Source organism: Thermoascus crustaceus (genome assembly GCF_041956765.1).
Source record: "Thermoascus crustaceus strain CBS 181.67 unplaced genomic scaffold VTN00scaffold_1, whole genome shotgun sequence".
Lineage (NCBI taxonomy): Eukaryota > Fungi > Ascomycota > Eurotiomycetes > Eurotiales > Thermoascaceae > Thermoascus > Thermoascus crustaceus.
Window position 1 is genome coordinate 6,493,470 of NW_027192527.1, and position 19,293 is coordinate 6,512,762.

Here is a 19,293-nt window from a genome sequence, read left to right on the forward strand (position 1 = left end):
TGCCTAAGAAGTCTTAGGTCCGCCGTTACAATCACCTGTTAAACATATTACAGTAAAACACTATCTCACATGGCTATCCCTCAAGACCTCTTCAGTGGAACACACTTTCAATTTCACTGAAGCATCACAAAACGGCTAGGCCGTTATTTAAGAGCATTACTTTACAGTTCTAAGCAGAAACTGATAGTGTACTGAGAGTTTACTGCCTATACTGTCTCTAGGCAGATGACTGTTCAATATTAATCTGTTCACCGGCCTTTCTAGAGAGTTAACGGTTGGATCATTCTTTCCATATGTTTTCAACTGCAATTATATACAGCTTGCTGGCCAGGAAAAACCAGAAAAGAAACACTTGGCTTACATTCTTTTCAATTATTATTTCGCCCTGCAGTATCATGCAAGCATTTAAAAGGAAACACTGAAACAGAAGCCATTTGGGAGAGCTTGTTCATTGCCATAAACACTCCCCTGCAATATAGTAAGCAGAAGCGTTTTAAGTCATTCTCCAGCATCATGCTGTTTGCAGGATTTCCAGGATTTATCACTCAGGTCTTACAGAGAAAGCAATGGGAGACCAGAAGCGATGGAGGAGACGCCACTATTATTGTTGGAGGCTTCCAAATACCTGTTCACAGCCAGGTGTTAGAGGCAGAAAGTCCGCATCTCCAAGACTACTTTCAAAAAAGTTTACAAAAGACAGGGAAACAGATACATGTTTACTCAACAGACATACATTCAGTATGGAGGGTCCTGGAGCTTATTTACCTTGGTGCCTATTCAACCTTCGGGTGCCCAGAAACCGATATTCCTGGTAAGAATGAATTATTACATCTGATACAAAAGCTGATCTATTGCTCAGACACATCAAATGAACTCTTGAAGCATGCGTCTGTCTATCAGCTGGCAGAATTTTGGAAGCTGACTAAGCATCTTCAAGATGTTGTTCACAGTTATCAATCTGCAGTAAAGGAAGACTGGAATCCTGAAGACTTTCTGAGCTGCTTAAATCCTATTTTCAATCAATTACTGCCTCAGAAGACCTTGCAATTTGATGTGCCTTTGAACTGACTGCTGCCGACGGACCTGTCAGACATCACAAAATTCAGAGGTGATAGATTGGTCCAGTTTGTCATGAGCTGTCTTTGGCAGGAAAGAGAAAAGTTTAGTGGCAATGTGGGTGCAGCACTTTGCTCACACCTTCAATCTCATCATGCTTTTCTACAGTTGTTGTGGAACAATGGATCGAATGAATGGTATGTCTACATAGTATCAAGAACAACCTTCAGAATGTTTGAGACGACTCACAAATGCAGAGTATAGGCTCTTACGCCCCGGACTTCTAACAATAGCTATTGGTGATGTCTGAAGGCTTTGCAGGTTGAATTTCTCCATGGGTTTGTGTCGAACGATAACTAACGCCGTCATAAGCCGATTCCAAACCCTTCGAACTTTACTGAATCAGCCAATCAGAACCGCGTATTCGACCCCCTAAAATAATCGTTCTATCGGTCGAATTAGAAGGTTTTACATGGGTATATCGGCCGAAGAATTCCCAACAGTCACCTGAAGGATATACATGTCATAATTGCCTGTTTTACCCTATTAGTCAGCACCCTAAATCCTCAGAATGTCATATAAAAGGGCCTGTTAGATAGATTTGAAAATCAGGGTTCAACTTCATTCTATTCTATCGATACTAGTCTATACAATAAACTCTAGCTTTGAAGTTTGTTACAGCACATGCGAGAGGTGAGACTGAGGCCAGGAGCCTCCAGATAAATCATGGACCGATCACCAGTCAGGATGCAATCAGACCTCACCTTCTGATTCTACCTCTACGGATTGATAGGAGCCTCTCAATGTAACCCAGTTATCAGCAAAGGAATTTCAATTGACAATGTATATAGACACACTTGTTTACCAGGTAGATAGGAACCCATGGTCAACTTGTCTAGTAAATCAGACCCTTCTTGATTACCTGCCCTGCCTGATCTCTGCGACTTCCAACCTTATGACCGCATAGACCTCTGTTCTACCCCGACACCTGTCTGAGATCAACCACTGACCTATCACGTCTCCTGTCCTCCCTTCACCTGTGTCCCAGCTCCACAGCCGTTCTGACCTGACCTGAGTCGCAGAGAACCCTGTGACATGTTTCCCCTTGAGTCTGAATTTCACGCGCAACAGAGATCACCCTCTGACCGACTAGGGGGCACATAACAGAGTTAATTCTATTGGGCTATACTAAGCGCCTGTCAGCTTTACATGGTACCCGGGGGTTGGCAGCAAAAGGGGGTTCTTGCCCTGAGCACCGATGTTTACTTTTGTTCAAGATAAGGACTATACACAACTTGGTCAACATAGAACTCTATTAAACCGCAGTATTTAGTACCTATAGAAAATGTTTGCTAACTGATCAATGATAGCTACAGCCGGGTGGTTGTGGCTCTGGCTCAAACATTTGACTAAATGCTCTAGTGCCACCAACACTTTACAACCGCCCTAGCCCAAATAGTTCTACAACCTGTCTAACGTGCAATTTCCAACCGCCCCACCAGTGTGAACACTTTTAACCACTCTAGCACAAGCACTCAACAACTGGTCTAACACATCCAATAGTACAAACATTTCCCATCAAGAACAGTTAACAAAATACTTCTTGCGCACTTTGGAATAACCATTGCCATTGCTAAACCATTGCTCAAACCTCACATTGGCTTTTTATGTGCCAGTTTTCAGTTGTCGAAACACTTGTGATAAGAAACCACCTGTGTGACATGCGTTCAGTTCTTTGAAAGAAACACTCCAACTTTGACCAATGACAGCACGGCCGCAGTGATTACCACTGGATCTTGAGAGACTAGCTGCCAAAGAGTAAACATTTCAAGCATAAATAGTTAACATCTTCCAAGGCCTTTATGTAAGCAAAGTCATCTCCGCTCCGCCGTTTACAGACAGAAGCCCGATCATTGTGCACCTGGCGTCAAGGTTCCTAAAAGACATGTTTGACTGAGTCACCCATATTCTGCAAGGAGAAACTACCACAAATGCGTATCTCAGGATTCTTTTCCATCTGAGGCATAGCTTCCGGTAGTCGCTTGAGCTACATCTCTCTTGGCTGATGCGGACCCGGATGGACAGAGGAGAGATAAATTGGAGATAACAATAGCAGTTAGGAGGAGATAGAGTACTGCGTACAGAGTGCAGAGCCCCATGTGGATCAGTGCCTATTACAGAATATTACATTTTCTCTCTTCTCATGTTTGTCTACCTTCTCCATCTCAAATCTCTCTTTACCATGCCATATGTCAGATTGCCGCAGTTCGCCCACACATTCCCTGTTCCTGTCTCCCGCCATCCTTGCCGCCCCTCTGATGAAAACTCTGAACTTTAGTGTGGATGCGGCATGAAGATAGCCATTCATTTGTGTTAACATCTCGATAGCAAAAGACATAAGTTGTCAGTGATAACACGTGTGGTTTGTTTACCGCACCATCCTCACAGCGCAGCACATCTGCTTGGTGGAGATACCCCGGACCTGAAAAGGCTTTGAAGACAAGTATTTCGACGTGCCAGTGAGCAAGCTGGAGTGCGACATCTTTGAGAGGCCTGGCTGCTCCCCACAGCCACAGAGCTAAGCCAACCTCAAGCACTAGATAACAATCTGGGCTAGACTGGGAGCCAACCGACGATCCGGCTCGGGCCGTAGATGGGCAAGTCAGCTGGATCGGGTTACCAAGTCTTATAAACGAATACAAAGCAGGCCAATTACAGAATACTAAAAAAAAGAAGGGAATGCTGTACTCCGCATTGGAGACTTCAGTAGGTGGAGCTCTGCGGTTCATTTCCATTGCTCCGGACGATTGATGCTATTGTGCAACATCCCAGAACACCCAGCATGGAGTCTTGCATGTCTCCTACGTATCGGATCTGCAAATCAAACCATGCGATCGTCGATTGGTACGCTAGCCCTGAGGGCAGCTGTACAACGAAGCGCCTCCTCGATATCTGCATGGACTGGGCTGCAATTGACACCATAGTGCCGTGCTACCCACAGCCAGAGAGCCCATTTGGGTTTCTCATGCTGGTTACCCCGCTTGCGTGTGAGAACTAATAAAAGCGTAGGAAGAGAATGCCACTTGTCTCCCGCCACAGGTATTGATGATACTGATAATTCTCCTCTCTCCGCGTCAAGTTTTCTTAGACCATAACAATGCTGCCACTGGTTTTCTTAGCTTTCCTGTCAGCGATTTATATCTATTCGATATACAAGCGACGTGCCCGTCTTCCCCTGCCTCCTGGACCTCCATCACTGCCTCTTATAGGCAACCTCCACCAGGCCCCGCAGTCACATCCGTGGCGAACGTACCAGGAATGGAACAAGAAGTATGGACCGATTGTCAGCGTGAAGTTTGGGCAACGTACATGCATCATCTTGGGAACGCATGAGGCCGCCCACGATTTGCTGGTGAAACGCAGCAGCATCTACAGCTCCCGGCCGAGATCTGTTGTAGCTGGGGAGTCTATCACCAAAGGTCTCGCGGTTGTCTTTATGCCGTATGGTGAAAAATGGAAGCTCCACCATCGTGTGCAGGGCTCTCTCCTCAGCAGCCGCATGGTTCAGCGCTACCATGTTCTACAGGACGTCGAGAGCAAACAGCTTCTCCATGAACTGCTCTCCACAAATGATTTCGCGAGTTCATTCCACCGCTACTCGTGCAGCTTGTTGTTCGCATTGGCTTATGGGAAACGGATAGTCAGCAACGATGAACGCGAGATCCATGAGCTTGATGCTGTTGCGAGCAAGCTTGTACAGGTAGCGTATCACGGGGGATTACCGGTTGATGTGCTCCCTGTGCTGAACTTCCTCCCACGATGTCTGGCACGGTGGAAACGAATTGGAGACGAGCTCCACAGCTGGAAAGTGAAACTCCATAGAGAAAATATGGCCAAGGGAAGAGATCATCTCTCGTGGAATTGGTGCAAGGAGGCAATGAAGATGAAGGAGACAAAGGACGTACCGTGGGATGAGCTTTCATACATAGTCGGCTTCCTTTACGATGCAGGAAGTGAAACCACAACAATAGCGCTAGAAGTCGCCGTCTTCGCGAGTGTGCTCCACCCAGAAGCTGTCAAGAAGGCACAGCAGGAACTGGATGCTATCTTTGGGCAGACCAGGCTCCCTAATTTTGAAGATCTCCCTGAGCTTCCATATATTAATGCCTTTGTCAATGAAGTTCTCCGATGGCGTCCAGTGGCCCCCAATGGAATACCCCATGCAGTTATTCGAGATGATGAATATATGGGGTACCGCATCCCTAAAGATGCCGCTGTTATCGCGAACAACTGGTCTCTAGACCTCGATGAAAAGACCTTTGAGGACCCCCATGCCTTTAGGCCCGAAAGATGGCTGGAGAATCCAGATCTGCCCCTTGGTGCGTTCGGTTTCGGCAGGCGAGCGTGCCCGGGAAAATCCCTAGCTGTTGACTCGTTGAAAATCATCATTGCCCGCCTCCTGTGGGCGTACGATATCGGGTACGCCTACAGAGACGGGAAGGAGGTGGCTGTGGACCCCTGGGACATGACAGACCACGTCACTTCCAGACCTGCTCCCTTCGAAGCTGACATTCGAGTTCGCAGTCCCGCTCACCAGACGATCGTTGAAACCGCATGGTCGAATTCTGAGAAGGAAACGCATCTTATTTTTCAGCATGTTTAGATCCGTCTAAAGAGTTCGTCACGATCTGATCTGGACATTGAAATGAGAGTTTCTTCTTCCCTGGTACCTGATGCGTTTTGAAATTTAGCTGCAGTTTGGTAAATCAAATCCAATGCCTTACGTCTGCCGCTACGGAAATCAATTCCTTGGAAAATGACATTTCTCGGTGTTTATTTCCTGTCCCCATGTAGTTTAGGTATTGATACGGAGGTACAGTCACAGAGTATTGGCAAGAAGTCAATGTCACAGGGTTCTTCAAATAATGTTCCGGTACCGCGATCTTGGTTCCAGTCAGTAGAGTACGATACATGTAAGCCAATGTACAAGTTCCGAGCGGATATCCAAATCCGGTGGATTTGGCCCCAAAGCTTAAATCTAAACAGCAGCAGGGTCGTTTGATAGAGCAGCTATATATCTATTTTTGACCATTGCCCTTCTACTGTCTAATATATATATCCCTATTATTTGAAAATCTATGTGTGATCCAATTAAGCATCATCTGCCCTGGGTGCGGTAGCTGCCTACATTGAGAGATAAGAGGATGAGTGGAATTGAATTCGCCCCCAACCTTACGGCCCGGACCCTTCCGTTTCGACTTTCTGATTTTTCTTTTTTTCTTTTAGCTCAAGGCACCCGTCGCAGTACCACCTTATGCTTCCAAGCTTTTCTTCTTAGTCAATTGTAGTGTTGGGGCTACCACTTTTGAGACCTTTCTGCTGCCTAGTTCTAATACGACAAGGAGATCTTGTCTTGTCTTGGCGTGGATTTATAAAGATGCTGAGAGCATTAAGGCGATACTGCACAGCATTTTCTCTTCTTTTCTGTTCTTCTCTGTGCGATAGGGATTCTGAGGTTTTATCCTAGTTCCCGTTGTTCTTTTTTAAGGTTCTTCTCGGAAAACTCTGCCAGCGTGGAAGAAGGGCTTCGGTTCTCGGTGTGGCCCGCCATCCCGGTCCAGTATGAGATGGTGCCGGAGTATTTGGAGGATGCGGTTAAGGAAGGTAAACACCATCCGTCGATCACTGTGAATATTCGGCACCCCGTCCATCCGTCTATCTACATAACCTATCGGAGTACTTTTTTTATCACGTTACTGGAGCCGGGGGGCTAAACAGCACGGACGTCTAGTGAAATACATCGCAGACGAGCTTACGAAGCTCCTCCCGACGCCTCTGCCGGAGGATGACTTGCAGTGCTACTCCGATCTCCTGCGGTCGCTGGAGACCCGGACGGATCTCACGCAGCGGATATTCCTGGAGGTCGACGTGCGGAGGACGATCTCGGCCATCGCGCAGGATATTTATATGGAGGACGATACTACCACGTATGGGATCAAGGAGAGAGCTCTTGCGCTGATGAAGTACTGGAATCAGCATATGAGGGATAGCAGCATAGAGAACCCTCCCTTCGAAGACCGGCCCGTCCCGCCTTTCAAGTCTGATGGTGGTGATGATGATGCATGGACCCTGCGCTTGACGGAGGAACAAGCCTCACGCGCGGAGAGGGAGTACCTCGATCGCAAGAGGTGGAAGTAGAGGGCCCTATCATATTTCAAGCTTCACACGCCGCGGCCGATGGCTTGGGCTTCGGTGGGACCTGAAGCCTGGAATGAGGACCAGGATAAGATTGGCAGAGGGCTTCTGCATGACAGTCCCAACTGGAAACCGATCTATCCGGCCTGGGACATGGCGGGTGTACCATTCGACTGGAAGAATCCGGAGGAGCCAGAGGATGATGAGATGACTGACGAGGAGTTTCGTGCGCTGATGGAGCAGGTGGATAGAGAGACGCGGGAGAGGATGGCGAGGAGAGAAGGGCAAGAGGAATTGATGAAGGAGGTTAAGAGGAGGAGAGGGAATTAGGTAATGGTGACGAAAAGAAAAGGGTGCGATGTGCTTTGGGATTGTTTCGATACTCTCTAACCTTTGTTGTCTCCTCATCTGCTCCAGTTAGCTGCTGCCATTCGACTCGCCCCCTCTTGTGGTAGCGGTACTCAGTATGATGTACTCTAAACATCCTGTGCTATGATTAGCATGGGAGAATTGCATTCAACAGACCTTCATTGCCCTTTTAGGACTTGACTTGTCTCAGATCATCTTGACCCAAACAACAAATAGCGGCTAATATAATCTGGAGTTAATTGAGATGCATAGCTGAGTTGGGCCTTCAATTGATGATACTGGCACGTTCTGTTCACGGGATACCTGGCATATTCTCCTTCACATATGTTTGTTTGCTTCGTCTGCGTTGTCTCTCTCGAGTCTTGCGGGTAGATCGGTTCACAATATGGGAAATTGTGTCATGTTCCATGCGTCTCCTTCGGAATTATGTACACCTACCTGGCTTTGAAGGTCATTTTGGGTGTCTTCCACGTAGTTCAAACTGGCTGATATCGAAATTTTGCCACTGAGCAGCGGCCTTGGTCGGGCTGGCCTGAAAACCTGGCAAAAGTACTTTTACCTTTTCCTGCTGGGAGGACGACGGTTTGCCTGCACTGGTCAAGGTTGGTATGTATCTCTTGTCGCCGAATGGTGTTTTGGTCTTCTCCCCTGTGCATGTTTGCTTGTCGTGTTCGCTTGTTCTTGGGACCACTTTTGGCAGCTAACACTTGTATTTGAACTTGACGTCGTGGAAGCATCTGCGTTCGTATGGGATATGAGCAGCACTGTTGGGTGCTATGTATCCCCAAGGGATCGGTCATCGGAGCCTAGTTAGCGTGCCTGTTGCGTAACGAGGGACGTTGTTCTGTTTCGCTGGCGTTCAACGATCGACTGCAAGGCTGTGCCTTGCCAAGCAGGCTGGGTGAAGCGCCGCCCCTCTCGGTGCCTGCTTGGCCTGTACATCTGTCCTGACTTCAAGGACCGCGATGTACTAAGCACGCACCCGAGCAGAGCGTGTCAGACGCCCGTCGCCTCACTTCGAGATGCCACACTCCCTTGCTATCTCTCGTTCTTTTGTGCCTTTCAACGGCGCGAGATTTGCGGGATTTTACGGCCGGGGAACCGCCCCGATCATCATGGATGAGGCTGTGCGGCTCTCCCCTAGGCGTTCCTCGGTGTCTGCAAGCGATGCTGCAAGGGATCTCACTGGCGATCGCGGGCCTGACGACACCTGTCGAGATCCCTACCAGGACGCCACCAGAGCGCTGCCACGCAGCCACGACGAGAGATACAATTACTGACGGTGAGTGTTGCCCGAAGGCGCTGGCAGACTTGACCTCCAAGGCTTCTTCCCACCTTGCTCGAGATTCCGGTTAACTTAACGATCCCAGTATCTGTCATCGTTGACCTTAGCGGCCAGCGTTCTGCCCCGATGTCCTCTCCACTCTCCCCGGTGAAGAATCAGAGACAATGCATCTGCCTAGGTTCCCGATGTGCCGCCCATCGTATTCTGATCTGACCTGACTAGGTATCTGGATCTAGCTGAAGAGCCGTGTTATGTGAACCACACAGACTCCTTGCCTATCGACAATGTGAACAGTAAAGACATCGGCAATGGCCAACCCTCGGGCCGTTCCGATAAAGAAGATCCCCGGCCCTACCACTGGCGATGCCTCTTCACGAGAAATGAGGCTTGCGAGGCGATGACTGAGAGATTTCTTCTTCTCTCCAAGTCGCAAACTCCCCGGGGGCCTGCTCTGTGTCCCGTAAAGTTAGTTGAGCCTCACATCTGGGGAACCGTCTCCGCTTCCGTGCCGTCGTTCCTTGCGCAGACCCTTCTGACGTGCAAACCTCGGTGGATCGGGTTCGTCTGATGGTGACTCGTCAGGTCCAAGACCCTCGACCTGAACGACTTCCCGTCCGATGGCGCGTATCGCCTGCCGCTTGTTCCAATCAGACGTTCTACACGTGGAATCCTTGCTGGACATCAGTCAGGCGCCAAAACGCTTTAAAACGTTCCACGCATGATCCACTTGTTTCGATTCCGTTTCTAGCGTTGGCCAAGATGGGGGCCGCGCAGACCAACCCGACCGGGATGGCAATCGAAAGGGTAAAGCTACTTCGCTTCACTTCTCCCCAAATACCTCACCATATCACCTCCTCAGCCGCTAAATGGTATTTGCTTCGTGGCTGTGTGTCAAGCAGAACATCACTGTCTGGTCATGCATTCACGTGTCGGATACTCCAATCCGAGCACTCGTACAGATCTCGGATAATTTTAAAAGAAAAGCTCCGATCTTTCTCAGATGACGACAGTTGTTAGTTCCTTTCCCATGTCTTATAAACACCCTTGGTTTTCCCCAACTGGAATTATCCTGTTTGGTGTAACACCTTCCAGATTACCCAGTAGTATATGCATACAACCTGCTTGAGGAGATACTTCTCACTAAAGTCCAACTTGAGTTCCATAATTCTTCTGCGAAGGATCAAAGCAAGATTCAGAATCCACAATGGTAAGTCGCTTGATACCATATTGGCTGAGTCGTCTCTCTGACGCACGATGTCTTCAGAGCTACACCGCCGGATGCAGCTCTGCCATGAAGCTTTCATATTCCACAAGCAGCAACGAATCAATGCAGAGCTCAAGCAGCTCTGGTATTCATACAAATGGATATCCAGCTGTATATTCGTCTCTGGGAGAGTGGGGCGTAAGCCCTGCTCCTCTACCACTCGAGCAGTTCTACGGCGGCGAGTCTGCCGGTCACTATGATCCTCAGGGGTGGAACGTCATTGACACGTTCGACTACCCTGACCCTAGCCCATCCTACTTCCCTGCAGAAATCCAGACACAGATGGGGTACAATCCCCAAGACTCTTGGAACCAAAACATCGACAGAGCCGTGGCTTCGAGCTACATCCAAGGCCTTGGGGACCCTCCCGAGTCATCAGACAAGTGAGCTTCCTTTGCCTCAAACCTTTTTAGCAGTGGAAATACTGACATCTCCAGAAGAGGGGCCAAGCCCTTCCAATGCGACGACTGCGGCAGGAGCTTCACACGCCTGGCAGATCTGAGGCGCCATAGTTCAAGTGTCCATTATCCCGTCTTTCAAAACTGCCCGGTGCCAAATTGCTCTCGCAAGGGGACGAACGGCTTCCCCCGGAAGGATCACCTGATCGAGCATATGCGCTCCTACCATCACAAGAACATTGCCAAGCGGTCCGTTTCCAAGATAAAGTCTGCTTCTGCCAAGGACAATCGGAGATCGTCTCCTCGTCTCTTGCATGCTGAGGCAGTCAATGTCATGATGTCATGATTTGATATGACTATGACAGCAATGAAAGACGATCACATCACGTATCATTAGGACTGGGTTTACATGATTTGGTATATTTCCTTGCGGAGTTTGTCTGGTGTCTGTTTGAGTGTTGTTATGATAATGTTTGATATGATGTTTCCTTTGTCCTGGGAGAGTGGGTTCGGTCGTACAGTACGTGGTTAAGAAGGATGAGATATGGGATATGATTTACATATGATTCCTCTATCGTGTTTTCATAATTTGCTTACCTTTCGGTTGCGTTCCGCTTCGATTTGGTTTTTCCATTGTTTCCATGGTATTCTAGATATATGTATGTATCATTACCTGGAGGAAGGATGGTGAACGCTCTGGACAGGTACACAGCACTGTGGTGTGTTTGAATGAGCCCCGAGGAAGCTTAAGCTTTTATTTAGCTAATTCTCGAAGACTATACTTCAAGTCTTGTTTCTGCTCAAGCTTGATTATATACATCTTGTGGAATTAGGTGCCTGTTGCTGTCAGACCTGCCTAGGCCGCCAGCCTCTAGGCTTAGACCACTGCCGCCAAAAAGGCTACACAGTAATAGCCGACAGGCTATTACAGGCTGGCACACCACATAACGCTTCAGGATCTAGGCAAGCATTATAACAGACCTGTTAATTCAGACAAGAATTATTATATATATAATGGCATTTTCTACAGATAGATTCAAGATATAGTGGTCAACTTAAGTAGCAATAGCTCATATCATCTTATTACTAGTAACTACAGTTATTTTGTCTGCTAAGTCCTTCTCTACTTCTTCTTATCTTTACGATAAACCTAATAAGCCCCACAGCCTAGAGTCTTAGGCCGCCCATTACACATTTGTCATGAACCAACGGATTAGGCGCTGTCCAACACAGCCCTGCATAACGAGCGATACCTCGCAAGGAAGGAGATAAGACTATCTATGATCATTTAACCTTTGGACACGGGAGAATGTTATACCGGCATACCATGAGGTGGTATGATGGATGGTATACGGAGGGGCTAGGTTATATAAGGATGCTCATTACCACCATGTAGATAGCTTAGTTCCTCGTGCTCAATAACGCATTGTTACTTGGTTATATACTGGCAGGTCAACAGGCTAATCTACTATTGAGTATACGCACTCAATAGGCGCTCTACTTCACCTCAGTCGCGTTGTCTATCAGTCAGAGATTGTTACTCTTGTGTTTGACCTACGAAGCCCAAGCCTCCCTACCTTAGGCTAAGCCACCGTTGCGAGTCGGGACCGAAGGAGTGCGTAACAGTCATTCACAAACAGCTGTGGCCAATAGCTTGGATTATGACAACAACACAACCTTACAGTGTGGTTATCTGCATGCATGAGTTTATGCTTCCCACCCAGGTTGTTTTGCAGTGCTATCCAACAAATATTAGCACTTTCTTCGCCATTCACATCCCTATGATCTACCATGCGTTGAAGCAGGGAGCGTAGAATTTTTTTTTCCTTTTTTTCCTTTTTCCTTTTTGTTTTGGGGGAAGGGGGAAGGGGGAAGGGGAACATAGATTGTTGGAAACCTATATCGTCAACAGTGCCCTCAAACATGACCTTGAAGAATATTGCTTTTGGTGATATTCTAACTGAACTACGCGGTTTGGACCTAAAACCCTCAAAGTTACCATAGTTGGCAACGTTCCTAGGCAACAAAACCAACCGAACCGACTTTCTCTTTCGCTCACTGGCGTTTATTATACCCATGTCAGCTAGGTTTCCTGGAACCACTACTTGATTGGAACAAGATCAATCAATCCAAGCTTCCGCCCGAAGAAAAAGAAATCAGAGGAGGAGAATATCACTTGTTACTTGATTCCGGTCACGAAAGGCCAAGCGCGAAAACAGGAGCACCACCACCACAACTAAGGGGCTTCGCACCCCAATTACACGGGAGCTGCTTGACCGTTCCGAGCGCCTCGGGAAAGGACCGCTATCGCATGTCTGGTGGATTGATGAAAACACAGCAGTGAAGTATGGGGACGCTGTCCGTATGGCGGAAGCTGCCGCCATGCGCCTCGGTCGAGACAAGACCTCCATACCTGTTCCCGAGGTATTCGATGCATATATGGATGAAGGGACCGGGAATGGTTGCATAGTGATGCAGTACATTGACGGAAGGCCACTCGACCAAGTCTGGGGCTCTTACAGCAAGACCCAGAAGGAGAGCATCCTTGCGCAGTTGAGACGCTATCTCGACGAGTTACGACAGATTTCGGGGGATTTTGTTGGGTCTGTTGACGGCAGCTACTGCGGAGACCAGTTCTTCAGCGAAAAATCCAACTGCCTATGGGCCATTCGAGTCCGAAGCCGCCTTCCACGAAGGCTTCGTGCGAGCTTTGAGAGAGCGCGGACAAAACTCCTGGACTGAGATGGTCGTACGGTTCATAGGAGCCTTACCGCGACATAGGATCGTGCTTACGCATAATGACCTGGCCCCGCGGAATATCCTCGTGCGAGATGCCAAGGTGATTGCCACTGTGGAGGCTTCTATCCTGAAGGTTGGGAGTACGTCAAGGCTTACTACTGGCCTGATTGGCAGTCAGCCTGGATTACGGAGGGAATTCTAGATGAGATCTTGGATCCGTTTCTGCTGGAACTCGGGTATCTACTTCATGCCCGTGATATTATTTGGTGAATCCAATCTAGCTCTCCGCTGCCAAGAAATAGACTAATTCCGATTGATGATCATGCATGATTTCCGTAGCACACACTAGTACTACCATATCCCTCATAGTTGACTATCCCAATTGAAATACAGGAATGAATTCACCGGCACTTGCTGTGAATGCGAAATATGGGAAGGCTCCCATCGACTTCGAGGGAACGTCCTACAGCCATCCTCGTGTGGCATGGATTTTCGATTCTTTTTTCGTCTTCTTTTCGTATATGTAGTGCCCATAGAAGCCTCCTCTACTGCAGGGATTGGGATTATGAATATGTTCTCTGGAGATCTACTAACTACACATGTTATGTGGCCGGTTTATACATAACTGTCAAATCATTACTGATTCTCTGACTAAACTTAGATAGTATGGACCAAGTGTGATAAATATTATATTTCAAAAAGTTACGTGTATCTACAGAAAAGAGTACATATAATATAGCTGATACTGGGGTAGTACAGGAGATGAGGTTGAGCATTGGGCCTCTAAAGACTCTTTGACACAATATTTTGTATTTAGGTTCAAACAGACTTTTTGGTGCCATCTTTCAACTAACGTATATGATACCAGAACAAGGACGGGGATTAAAAAAAATATCCTACTTCCTCATGCATTTATTTATGCTCGTTATAGACATCTCAGAAGGTGTTGTGCTGTAGGGAATTGGGTCTTGACTTCCATCCGATGACAAGCTATAGCCACTTTTGGATATTGCCTTTCTCTAGGTAACTCCGTAGAAAATGCGACTGATTTTTTTAGCCTCGATCCCAAAGACATATAATCCGAAACAGCAAGTTTGGGGACATATTATTTACTAACATGCATATGCAATATGTAGTAGCTTTATAAAATGACCAGGGCAATAACACAATTGAGATATGGAAATGACATTCGTCAAGAAAATCGACGGATCGCTCCACTAGTTTTTCACCTTTGACGCTTTCCCACGACCATCCGCCTTCACTTCCAGCTCCAGCTCGTCCAGCGCAGCTTCGTATTTCGACTTGATGTTCTCCATATCGTCGAGCTTGACATTGACCTTCTCGACGTCTGCGGACCGGGTGATTCTTCCCTCGGAATCTTTGACGATCTCGTGCGCGAACCATCTGCCCTCCCTGTGAGCGACCAGTGTCCACGCGGAGCCCTCGTTGCCGGCTCTTGCGGTACGTCCGACGCGGTGGACGTAGGTGGTGACGCTCGGGGGAACGTCGTAGTTAACGACGTGGCTTAGGGACCGGAGATCGAGACCACGCGAGGCACGGTCCGTGGCGACGATGACATCAATCTTGCCGCGACGGTATGCGGTGAGGGTCTTCCGGGACGCGGAGGACTTGTTTGATTTGATTATGGTGCCGATGCGGTTGGCCAGTGACGGGTTCAGGAGAGAAAGGAGTCGTGTGAGTCGAGAAGCGGATTCGGAGGACTTGGTGAAAATCAGCACTGTATTCCGTGCGGACTGGGCCTTGGAGTTGGATGAGCTCGAGACTGAGCTGGCGTCACTGGAGTCGGTCGACTCGTCCGATGAAGAGTCATCAGAGTCAGACTCGTCGGATGAAGACGAGTCGTCTTCAGAATCAGAATCCGAGTCTGAGGAGTCGGATTCTTCGGAACTTGAGTCTTCGGAGCTCGAATCCTCAGATTCAGAGTCCGAATCCGAAGAGCCTCTGCTGACGTCCACTTTGATGTGTGACAGCAGCAGTTGCAAAAGATAGAGGGGCTTCTCGGACCCGTCTCCGACAGGGACAGTGAACTCCCTGAGCGTTGGAGGCAGAGTGAAATTGGCCTCCGCCTCCTTAGCTCCGGACGTGCCGTCTTCACCTTCTTCAGCTCCTGCATCCTTTCCAATGACGACCAACTTCGGATTGGCAAGGCGCAGTGAATTCAGTTTGGAGACATCTCTTGTCATCGTGGCACTGAGAACGACCTTTCTCGGTTCTTTCTTTTCCATCGGGAGCCCAAGATCCGAAAGTAGCTTTCCAGCAGGACCGAAGGGCTGGGAGGACTTGCCAGCGTCCAGGGAAGTCATAACCACGTCAACCCATTCCTGGAAACTCTCGTTAAGTAGTCGATCGGCTTCATCGATCACGAGCCACTGCACATGCTGCAATGTGAAGCCCTTTGTGAAACGGATGTGGTCGACGAGACGACCAGGGGTGCTGATGAGGATATCGACATTAGGTTCCGGTTTATGGATATAGCCAGGCAGAGACTCGTTCAATCCCTCCGCTTCAGAAATATAATCACGGAGATTGAGCTTCGTCCAGTCGTCTCCTGTCAGTTTCGTATCCTGCTGAACTTTGAAAGCGTGAGGGTCGTAAACCGGGTCGACTCTCATCAACGTCCGCTGCTCATCCTTGATCGCTACATTTCCCACGGCGCTCGCGATCCGCAGACCGGTACCGGTCGCGCAGAGCTCACAGGCTTCTCGTGCTTGCTTAACTAGTTCTCGCGTTGGAACGACAATCAGGCCTCTTAGTCGGGGAACCGGCGTTGGCTCAAGTGCGGTGACAAGCGGTAGCACGTAAGAAAGAGTCTTTCCGGAACCAGTAGCTGCAGATATGCAAAGATCTCCTGGGTGACTTGTCGGACTCTGTAGAAGCAACGGAATAACGGTAGCTTGAACAGCAAACGCTTCCCTGTATCCATTGTCCTCGAGCGTACGAAGTAGCTTTGAGTCAATTCCCAGGTCACTGAATTTGGCCCTCTGGTCGGCTGATGCTCTGATAGGGTTTGCCAGCCAGGCAGGAAGAGATGAATAAGTCGGTTTCTCGTCGGTTTGGGGAGCAGGCTCCGGCTGTGGAAGAGGCTCCAAGCCCTGGGCGACCACTGGTTCTCCTGCCAATTTTTCAATGGTTTCCCTGGCATCAGCAGCTTCGTCTTTGGGCGTGCTCTCCAACTGGGACTTGATGGCGGCGGATTTTTGGAATTTTGAGAGAATCCCCGAATGCTTGGCAGTAGCTTTCGCGATTTCATCATCCTCCTCCGGCTGCTGTTGCTTCTGCTGCTCTTCCTCCTGCTTCTTCTGCTTCTTTTTCTTTTTCTTGGGCGATTCTTTCTCCTGGGTGTCGTTATCCGGAGCGGGTTGCTGCTGCTCGTTGTCTCCAGCATCTGCCTTCACGGCTGTATCCGCAGCGACCTCAGTCGCGTCATGATGATCTCCGGAACTTCTTCGTTTCTTCCTCTTCTTTTCCTTTGCAGCCTCGCCCGACCTGTCGCGACTGTCGCGACTGTCGCTGGACTTCGCTTGAGCGCCATTCGACGCGGTAACACTTTCTTTCCCGCCTTCGGTTTCTTGTACACTACTGTCGACGCTCCCAGAACGCTTCCCGCCCTTCGAGACTTCCGTATCGAGTGGCGCTGCGTCGCGGGAGGAATGGGAGTTTTTGCCTTTTTTCTGCTTCTTGGTCGGGGTCGGAGTGGAGGTGACGACAGAGCCGCCATCCGATTCTTCGTCTCTCTTCCTCTTTTGCGCCTGGTTCAAGACTTGGGGGGACGCTGGGCCGTTCTTCCCTGGAGGAACGAAGCGCGCATAGAAGACACCAGCCATCCTCGCGGAGGGCAGCCAAGTGGCCTATGGCAGGTCGGGACGGTCGTGCGGTGTTCTTTGGTCTTCTGGCTCCTTCGCCGGGCCTTGACATATTTTTCTGGCGGGGACAAAGATCCTGGGGTCGCTTCTGTCCGGCAGAAAAGGCACACCGCCAACGTCACCGCTGCTCGATCGTCCGCAACGCGACAGGAGTTGGACCGCATATCAAGAGCTCCTCGACACCTTCGTCGCGAGGATGCTGGCTCTGCGCTTCTCATTCCAGCTGCCCGGGGTTTTTATGGGTGATAGGAGCTGCGAAGATGCCTTACAACATTGCGTAAGTGAATTGCGTTCCGGTTCAGGGAGCTCGATTGGCTAACTTCCCGCAGCATGATCAGTGACTTCTTCTTCCCCCAGCCAGGTTTGTCGCCTGTGTTCTAGGTATGCTGGTCTGAGAATTAACTGAAATCTACAGGGGGAGTTGAAAGTCACATCTACCAGCTATCGACCGTGAGTATTCTGCAATCAGACCAGATTTCAGCAAATGCTGACCCGTTCCCAAGAAACTCATAGATCGCGGCCACAAAGTGATCATCGTCACACACGCATACAAGGGCCGCACCGGCGTGCGCTACCTGACCAACGGCCTCAAGGTCTACCATGTGCCCTTCTTCGTCATCTACCGCGAGTCGACCATGCCCACCGTCTTCTCGTTCTTCCCCATCTTCCGCAACATCGTCATCCGAGAGCAGATCGAGATCGTGCACGGCCACGCGAGCCTGAGCAGCTTCTGCCATGAGGCCATCCTCCACGCCCGCACCATGGGCCTGCGCACCGTTTTCACGGACCACTCGTTGTTCGGATTCGCGGACGCTGGGTCGATTCTGACGAACAAGCTGCTCAAGTTTACCCTGAGCGATGTTGACCATGTCATCTGCGTCAGCCATACATGGTGAGGATTGAAAATAGATAAAAGCATCTGGATCGAAGTTGCTGACCCAGCGCAGCAAAGAGAATACGGTACTCCGAGCATCCTTAGACCCGTTGATGGTCTCCGTGATCCCCAACGCCGTCGTTGCGGAGAACTTCCGTCCGCTCTCGTATACCCCTCGTACAAACGAAAAAGGACAACCCGAACCCCGACCTTCCCCCCCACGGATCGGTCCCAACGACACGATCACCATCGTCGTCATCTCGCGGCTCTTCTACAACAAAGGCACAGATCTCCTGATCGCCGCGATCCCGCGCATCCTGGCATCGCACCCGAACGTGCGCTTCATTATCGCCGGCTCGGGCCCCAAGGCCATCGACCTCGAGCAGATGCTCGAGCGGAACGTCCTGCAGGACAAGGTCGAGATGCTCGGCCCCGTCCGCCACGAGCAGGTCCGCGACGTCATGGTCCGGGGGCACATCTACCTGCACCCGAGTCTGACCGAGGCCTTCGGCACGGTGATCGTCGAGGCCGCCAGCTGCGGGCTGTACGTCGTGTGCACCCGGGTGGGAGGCATTCCCGAGGTGCTGCCCCAGCACATGACCACCTTCGCCAAACCCGAGGAGGACGACCTCGTCGCCGCCACGGGCAAAGCCATCGCCGCGCTGCGCTCCAATAAAGTCCGCACCGACCGCTTCCACGACCAGGTCCGCATGATGTACTCGTGGACCGACGTCGCGCGGCGCACGGAGCGCGTCTACAACGGCATCTGCGGCGCCATCTCCGAGGAGGAGTTCTACGGCTACTACCCCGGTCAGGGGTGGGAGGCGAGCCGCGGCCGCACGCGGAGCTTCGCTCTGATCGATCGGTTGAAGCGGTACTACGGGTGCGGAGTCTGGGCGGGAAAACTGTTCTGTCTCTGCGTCGTGATCGATTTCTTGCTCTACGTCTTTCTCGAGATGTGGTGGCCGCGGGCGAATATCGATATCGCGCGGAGTTGGCCTAAGAAGCTGGATGACAATAATACTAATAAGCAGGAATAGGCTGAGGGGAACGGGAACGGGACTGCGAATGCTCGGGAGCAGCGTCTCCGCTCGACTCCCTGATGCATCTTTCAAGATTCTTTCTATGCTTTGTTCGTATATATAATTTTGTACTTGTACAGAAAAGCTAGACATGATACCCAAGAATAATAATAACTAATGAAACTCAATGTACAACAACAATGGCAT

At 49.7% G+C, this 19,293-nt stretch overlaps 8 protein-coding genes across 8 annotated transcripts; 7 read left to right on the plus strand and 1 right to left on the minus strand.

Annotated features, from left to right (window-relative positions):
* Positions 1-4,213: 4,213 nt before the first annotated feature.
* Positions 4,214-5,719, plus strand: VTN00DRAFT_2368 (uncharacterized protein; the record flags this gene model as incomplete). Its single annotated transcript, XM_069428578.1, has 1 exon — positions 4,214-5,719. One exon carries the CDS (start codon positions 4,214-4,216, stop codon positions 5,717-5,719), a length of 1,506 nt encoding a protein of 501 aa, XP_069293070.1.
* Positions 5,720-5,959: 240 nt separating this feature from the next.
* VTN00DRAFT_2369 (uncharacterized protein) lies at positions 5,960-7,254 on the plus strand (the record flags this gene model as incomplete). The annotated part of the gene is made up of 3 exons (XM_069428579.1): positions 5,960-6,009; positions 6,605-6,720; positions 6,848-7,254. 3 exons carry the CDS (start codon positions 5,960-5,962, stop codon positions 7,252-7,254), a joined length of 573 nt encoding a protein of 190 aa, XP_069293071.1.
* A 39-nt stretch (positions 7,255-7,293) lies between these two features.
* Positions 7,294-7,581, plus strand: VTN00DRAFT_2370 (uncharacterized protein; the record flags this gene model as incomplete). The annotated part of the gene is made up of 1 exon (XM_069428581.1): positions 7,294-7,581. One exon carries the CDS (start codon positions 7,294-7,296, stop codon positions 7,579-7,581), a length of 288 nt encoding a protein of 95 aa, XP_069293072.1.
* Positions 7,582-8,787: 1,206 nt separating this feature from the next.
* Positions 8,788-9,771, plus strand: VTN00DRAFT_2371 (uncharacterized protein; the record flags this gene model as incomplete). Its single annotated transcript, XM_069428582.1, has 3 exons — positions 8,788-8,902; positions 9,142-9,463; positions 9,654-9,771. The coding sequence occupies 3 exons, from the start codon at positions 8,788-8,790 to the stop codon at positions 9,769-9,771; spliced, it is 555 nt and encodes a 184-aa protein (XP_069293073.1).
* A 338-nt stretch (positions 9,772-10,109) lies between these two features.
* VTN00DRAFT_2372 (uncharacterized protein) lies at positions 10,110-10,913 on the plus strand (the record flags this gene model as incomplete). The annotated part of the gene is made up of 3 exons (XM_069428583.1): positions 10,110-10,112; positions 10,170-10,552; positions 10,610-10,913. 3 exons carry the CDS (start codon positions 10,110-10,112, stop codon positions 10,911-10,913), a joined length of 690 nt encoding a protein of 229 aa, XP_069293074.1.
* A 2,018-nt stretch (positions 10,914-12,931) lies between these two features.
* VTN00DRAFT_2373 (uncharacterized protein) lies at positions 12,932-13,508 on the plus strand (the record flags this gene model as incomplete). The annotated part of the gene is made up of 2 exons (XM_069428584.1): positions 12,932-13,140; positions 13,202-13,508. The coding sequence occupies 2 exons, from the start codon at positions 12,932-12,934 to the stop codon at positions 13,506-13,508; spliced, it is 516 nt and encodes a 171-aa protein (XP_069293075.1).
* A 1,015-nt stretch (positions 13,509-14,523) lies between these two features.
* On the minus strand, positions 14,524-17,151 carry VTN00DRAFT_2374 (uncharacterized protein; the record flags this gene model as incomplete). Its single annotated transcript, XM_069428585.1, has 1 exon — positions 14,524-17,151. One exon carries the CDS (start codon positions 17,149-17,151, stop codon positions 14,524-14,526), a length of 2,628 nt encoding a protein of 875 aa, XP_069293076.1.
* Positions 17,152-17,450: 299 nt separating this feature from the next.
* Positions 17,451-19,104, plus strand: VTN00DRAFT_2375 (uncharacterized protein; the record flags this gene model as incomplete). Its single annotated transcript, XM_069428586.1, has 5 exons — positions 17,451-17,467; positions 17,520-17,551; positions 17,606-17,640; positions 17,694-18,082; positions 18,138-19,104. The coding sequence occupies 5 exons, from the start codon at positions 17,451-17,453 to the stop codon at positions 19,102-19,104; spliced, it is 1,440 nt and encodes a 479-aa protein (XP_069293077.1).
* Between the last annotated feature and the right edge of the window lie 189 nt (positions 19,105-19,293).